This window comes from Sceloporus undulatus, chromosome 1 (genome assembly GCF_019175285.1).
Source record: "Sceloporus undulatus isolate JIND9_A2432 ecotype Alabama chromosome 1, SceUnd_v1.1, whole genome shotgun sequence".
Classification (NCBI taxonomy): domain Eukaryota; kingdom Metazoa; phylum Chordata; class Lepidosauria; order Squamata; family Phrynosomatidae; genus Sceloporus; species Sceloporus undulatus.
The window spans coordinates 1,104,171-1,110,948 of NC_056522.1; the positions used below are offsets into that span (position 1 = coordinate 1,104,171).

The 6,778-nt window shown below is 50.0% G+C and overlaps 1 protein-coding gene across 1 annotated transcript in view; it reads right to left on the reverse strand.

The window, feature by feature from the left end:
- Positions 1-6,778, reverse strand: part of MAPRE3 (microtubule associated protein RP/EB family member 3) — a 27,369-nt gene continuing 20,591 nt past the window's right edge. The window contains exons 2-5 of the mRNA XM_042446649.1: positions 4,830-5,116; positions 4,159-4,301; positions 1,407-1,559; positions 1-1,152 (exon numbers count right to left, since the gene is read on the reverse strand). Coding sequence (XP_042302583.1) covers positions 1,084-1,152; positions 1,407-1,559; positions 4,159-4,301; positions 4,830-5,116 — 652 coding nt within the window. The 3' untranslated portion in view covers positions 1-1,083. The remainder of the gene's footprint in view (positions 1,153-1,406; positions 1,560-4,158; positions 4,302-4,829; positions 5,117-6,778) is intronic.

Here is a 6,778-nt window from a genome sequence, read left to right on the forward strand (position 1 = left end):
TTTTTGTTTTTAACCACACAAGTTTATTTTAAATAAAACGCAACGCAGATGCAGGCTTTGCACACCGGTGTCTGTGATCGAACAAGCAATGCAAACGAGGAACTGGGTCAAGGCAGAGCCGGTGTGGCCCTTTTGTCAAAACCTCATGAAACTAAATCTTGGGTGGGCGGGAACCAGGGGTGAGGTCTGAGCTGCTCCTCTGGCCCGTCCCAAGTACATCGGGTGGAACTCAAGAGAGATGATGATGGAGAACAGAACGTTCCTGGGTGGGAGCCTCCAGCCGCCCTTCTCAGTTCCTAGACTGGCATGTCCCCAGGTCAGCCCAGCCAAGCCCCAGACGGAACCATTCCTCTCCCTTCCGCTCGATATGTCAGGTAAAGGCGGCTGGGAAAGTCACCTTCTCAGCAGCATCGTTGAAGTCCCCCTTCCCTGCCCCACCCCACCAATAAATAAATACTCCAAGTCTAACTCTTCTCCCCAACCACCGCCCCCTTCACTCCTTGCAGCCACCTGCTGAGGAAGCGTCCAGTGCTGAGCTTGGCCTCCCTGATGCTCATGGCATCGCCAAAGCGAGAAGGGGGCCACCGCTTTGCTTGGCTCAGCATGAACATGACAGGCAAAGTGCTAGTGAAATCCAGTACGGAAAAATATACAAAGAATTTGTCTCTCAATATAATACAAGCGATTGGGAGCGCTCACACCCAAGACAACTGAAATCAATAAATAAGGAAGATGGGGTGGGGTGGGATGGGACAGGGCAAGGAGGGGGAGAAGGGAGCCTGGGGCGTCGGAGCAGGCGTCCGTCCATCCCCCCGCCACCCCCACAGGCCTATTTACAGTGCTGATCGCCTCCCTCTACTGATGCCTAGGTACCACAGGAGCTGGGGGTTCCCTGCGGGATTTGCACAACAGACAGAAATCACCGTGGGCCTCTTGTGTCGGTAGAAACCGGTTATAATGTGTGACTGTGCAGGACGAGGCTGTACAATGCGAAACCTTAAAACGTCCATGGTCAGTGAGGAGCGTGGGGCGGTCTCTCATGGCGGGACAGCGAGCAAAATGTGTGGACGTGCGCACACACAGCTAGTACTCATCCTGGTCTTCTTGGTGGGCTTCGTCCAGTTCATCGTCCTCTGGGGGGGCAAAGCCTTCCTGTGAGGAGAGGAGAAGGAGCGCTGAGAAGGGGCCCTGGCAAAGCCGCTCTTTTCCTCTGGACCTTCCCATTTAGGATTGCCGGGTGAAGTAAGGGGCAAGGCTCCTGTCCCTTCTATTGTTGCATGACAAGCCACATCACAACTATTAAAGGGACAAAAGCCCTGTCCCCGGCTTCACCTGGCAACCCTACATCCAGCCCCTCCCTCCCTTTCCCCCAAGAGCTGCTGTGCCCCCGACCCCTGGGCACTGACCTCTGTGGCATACAGGATGTTGATGATGCCTGCAATGATGGGGCTGTTCTCGCTCTCGTGCTCCTGGCAGATCAGCTCAATGTCTCGCAATTTGCTGAAGTAGAAGTCGCGCTCTTTCTCCAGGCCATCCACTGTCAACTTCAGGTCCATCAACTGCATCACCAGGAAAGACAAGCCAGAAAGCGGTTTCAAAGATTAGCCCCTCTCAACGGACACTGAATCCGACTGGCCCCTTGCAGCTGAGAGGTCTCTCGACAGGCAGCATTTAGCAGGATGTGTGCAGGGGATGCGATGGAGAGTTCATCTCATTTCCTCTTTCTTTATACATTCACTAGGGATAGGGATGCAGGGCCCCCGTGGAAGTGGGGAAACCACACATCAAAAACTTAGAGATTCCTAGAGAGAACACTGCTTTAAGCATTTATAGGTCCTCCAGCATAATTCTGGATGTTGACCAGAGAATAACACTTGGAGGACCCAGAAATTCCTAGAGTAGTGTTCTCTCTGGTAAAAAAAACAGTGGTTCTCCAGTGCAAACTCTTGTGAAAGATGGCCATAGAGTCATGCTGGAGGACCCAGAGGTTCTTAGAACATATTCATCAAAGCCACAAATACCTGCCTTTTATTCAAGACGTGGGCTCCAGGCAACATACCAACGGCGGCATACAAGAGGAGGGCTTTCTCTGTGTTGGGTGAACCTTCTCTGCGGCTGCTGCTCCCAGGCTGCAGAAGCCCCTTCTGTGGAACACCTCCCTCCCTGGGCCACCAGCGGAAGACCCTTTCCTTCAGACAACGCTTCAAGGTTTGAATGATGGAGCAGCAGCATATATGATATGAAGTGCGGTGCAGTATTCTTAATCTTTCACTCTGGTAATTATGTTTTAAATGTGTGTTTTTCCTGTTTTTAATAATTTCATAAGTAATATTGATACTCAACTCTTTTTAAACTTTTGTAAACTAACATTTTAGCTTCAAGTTGTTGTTTGTTGTTGTTTAAATTATTGTAAGGTGCCTTAAATCCCATCTCAGGAGAAAGGCAGAATAGAAATTCAATAAATAGATAAATAATGCTAAAAAAAAGCTTCAGCGTGCCAAGGGGAGGATGGCTGGCTCCTTTTCTCTTCCCAAGGGGGCATGTTTGGGCAGCCAGGGAAAAGCAGGTCACCCTGAGGTAGGTGAGCGCACACTTGCTCTCATAGTTTGCACTTTCAGGACCAGGGCCTCAGGGAAGGCACAACCAAGCTCTCCTAAAAAACAACCCTACAAGGAGTTTAGGATTGTAAGAAAGCACCCCCACTTCCCCCCGAGTATCCTCAGCTGAGGCTGCAAAGCTTCTGCCCACTGCTTTCCTAGGGTTCCTTAGCCTGAATGCTGCAACCTGGGAGAATTCCTCCTGGACCAAAGACTTTCCTTATCTGCAGCCATCCTCCCTTGAGCAAAATACCAAGAAGACTCAGCTATATTGGCCAGGGCTGCAGCCAGATTGACCAAACAGGAGCCAGAGAGCCAAAATGGCAGAGAGGGCTTCAGCACAGCATCCCCTCCTGCCAACTAACTAACTAACTAACTAGGTTCCTTCCTTCCATCCATTATTTATAGTCCACTTTCCCCCCAAACAGGGACTCAGGGTGGATTATGAAACAGAGAAAATTACAAATAGAAACAAATATGGTTAAACACACTCTAAGCTGTGATTAAAACCACCCAAAACTATCAACAAAGTTAAAATCACTTTTAAACCATTAATTTTAAACCAAGGAAAAAAGCAGAACAGCTCACTCAAAGGCCTTTATTTCAGTTCCTCAAAATGGGCTGGAACTAAAGGCTTCCCAGCCTTCTCAAGGAGAAGGGCTGCGACCCCCAGGAAAGGACTAGAGGCTGGCCCAGCAGGAACTGGGCAGGATCCCCAGAACTCACTGGGTGTGTGGCTGGGAAGAGACAGGCCTGGACTGTGATGAACTGGGGCACTGGGAGGAAGGAATCAACCAGCTAGTAGAGAGCTGGTGTGGTATCATGTTTGCACTAGGACCACAACTCCCACAATCCCCCAGCTGGCTGTCCTCCAGCCAGGGATCTGGAAAGCGCCAGGGTAGGGGTCTACTTCTGCAGGGAACCCCCAGCTCCTGTGGTACCAACAGCTAGGAGCAATGCACTTCTGGACCCTCTGCCAGCATGGCCAAGGCTGATAGACTGCGGGAGTTGTAGTCGGGAGCACCAAAGGTTGAAACCCACTGAACCAGATGCAAGCCAGAAGGATTGAATCAGATGGTCCTTGTGCTCTCCTCCATGGTTCCTGGTGGGCCTTTTGGCCTGATCTGGCCTCAGGGCTCTTTCCCCTTCCTTAAGTTGACCCTGCTTTACAGGGGCATTGTGAAGAACCTAGGGCACCATCCCCAAGCTAAACAGAAAACAGCAGTCTACCTAAAGAGGCTCTCCTTCACCACTCTCACCCTTTCCTCGCTCCCTGGCCACTCAGCCCAATGGAGCAGAGACAAAAGAATTCCTGCCCACTTCAGTTCTTAGAAGAGCACTTCATTCCTCAAAAGCCCCCTTAGTCACCCAGAGAGGGTTGCAGGCAGATAGGAGACTCCTTCAAAAACACACACAAGCTGTTACTAAAAATGATTTGGGGGAAAAAAAACAGAACACACAAAGGCTCACTGCCAACTCATGGGGGGGGGGGGGGGGTTGTCAATGTATGCAACCAAGATGGCAAAGGCAAACAAGATGCAACCCACCCTCCTCGACGCACCTGCTGGTTTAATTCCAGGATCTGAGCATCTGCTTCACTGCCCCCATTCCGGGCCAAAGGAGGATTTTTCCGCACAATATTGCTGGGGGTGATGTTCATTCGGCCTTGATTCTTGGGACCCGTGGGGGAGATTCTTTGCGGAACTGTAGGAAGAAGCCAAGGAGACAAAAGGAGGAAGAGGGAAAAGTTACTCTGGGCTCTTCTGCTAACCAGCCGCATGCCCCACCAGGGAGAGTCAGAGGCACTCGAGGTGCACATCTGTGTATGTGGGGAAAGTACCACATGGGGCACAGACAGGAGGGAGACTGGCCCAGATCAGGGCCCCTGTATGCTTTATGTCACCAGAAAAAGACAGGGCCCTGACTCTGCCCTCCACTCCTCTTATGCAGGCACTGAGAACTAACTGCTCCAGCCCCACTGGCCTTTCCACCCTACAAGCAAGCAGCGTCAAGCCACATGCAGGGAAGGGAGCCATAATCCTTGGTATTCCCACAGCCAGCTCAGTGGAGGAAGGGACAGGCTGCCCAGATGCCCTCTCCAAGGGCTAAAGAGCAGGGCTCTTCTCTTTCCCTCCCTCCGTCCCTGGTGTTGCCAAGCTTGATGCCAGGAAGCTTAGGTCATGCTAGAAGCTGGATCCTGGAGAGGGGGCCGCCTGTCCCTAGCAACATTACCTGCAGTGCCAATGGGTTTCTTGGGTTTGTTGAAGATCTGATCACCTGGGTTTGGAGAGGGGGCCACATCCTGGCCTTGCCTTGCCAACAGCGGGTTATACTCCTTCCCATCGTAGTTGGCGTCGAAGAATTTCTTAAACCACTGAATGAACTCAAAGTTGTCCTGGAACTTCCCCTTCACCAACCTCTCCACCGGGATGATCTGCAGGGAGGACAAGTCCAGGGAGGGAGAAGAAGAGACGCTTAGCTGAGACCGGCTGCTTTTCAGCCCCCCATTGGCAAACACTCTTGTTCACACTCCCCACCATCATCACCACTATCTTCCTTCATACAGTGCATCAGGATATATACAGAAAGTGCAGGAAGTCTCAAGAGATATCATCATCATCATCATCATCATCATCATCATCATCAGACCACCATTTCCCCAAAACTGAGACTCTGAGTGACTTACATTAAAAAAAACAGTTCAATTAAAACATACAAAAGTGATGCATTAAAATAGAATTAAATGACTACAACATTAAAACAGATTGCATGTTATAAGAATAAAATGCAGTTAAAAGATAAAAGTGTTTAAACACTTTAAAACAATGCAACATCCCAGCCTGTTCTTCTCAAACTTTTTAAATGCCTGCACTCCATTTGCAGGAGGAGCAAAGCTACTATTCTCCTAGAAGCTTAGGATGAGGAAATATGTGAATAGGTAAGAAGGCATAAGCCAGATTTCTGGCCAAAGTAGTAGCCCATGCAGTCAACAGTAAAACACTGACCATTTTACAAAGACTGACTCAAGTCTCTCTTTCTGAAAAATCCCTTTTACCTCTCTAGCCTTTCTCTATCATTTAGCCCTCAGGGCCACAAAGCCAGTCCATAGCTCTGGACCACTGGGAAAATGTAATCTCTGTTTCTGCACTGCTCTGGCTGCACGGGTTCACTTATATTTCTTCAATGTTCTGGCATATTAAAAGTGAACTCCTGAGAGGCAACCCATAATGAAGTTCTGAGTTGTAGAAAACTGAGCCAGGGCCTATGATGGGGGCCAAAGGCCTTTCAGAAAACACCAGAAAAGAACAAGAAATGGGACCAGATGGACGCTTTGAGTGATCCATCAGACAACTCCAACTTCCAACTCCAGTCTGTCTTGGATGAAGCCGATTATCTGGACCCATTTCAAACTGGCTTTAGGGTGGGATATGGAGACAGCCATTGTCGCCTTAGTCAATGATCTCTGTCTGGGCATCAACAGGGGAAGTGTGACCCTGTTGGTGCTCTTGGACATTTCAGCGGCATTCGATACTATTGACCATGGTATCCTTCTGGAACGCCTGAGGGGGTTAGGTATTGGGGGCACTGCGCTCCAGTGGTTCCGGTCCCACTTCTCGGGCAGATTCTAGATGATGATGCTGGGGGACAGTTGTTTGCGTAAAAGGGAACTGACATCTGGTGTCCCTCAGGGTGCCATTCTGTCCCCCATGCTTTTTAACATTTACATGAAGCTTCTGGGAGAGATCATCTGGAGACATGGGGTCCGGTGTTATCAATATGCCGATGACACTCAAATCTACTTCTCTATGTCTCTGACTGTTGCAGTGGCTAAGGATGGCATCTCTCCTCTGGGCTGGATGAGGGAAAGCAAACTCAAGCTGAATCCAGAGAAAACAGAAGTGCTCGCAATAGGTGCCCCTGGTCTGGAGAAGGAGATTTCCCAACCCATCCTTGACGGGGTCAAACTCCCCCTGAAGAATGAAGTCCGCAGTTTGGAAGCGTTCCTGGACTCGTCTCTACAGGTGAGATCTCAGGTGGAGGCAATAGCCAGGAGTGCATGGTGTCTACTTCAGCTGATACACCAACTGTGTCCCTACCTGGCTCAGGGGGACCTTCAAACAGTAGTACATGCGCTGGTAACCTCTCGATTAGATTTCTGTAATGCGCTCTACATGGAGCTG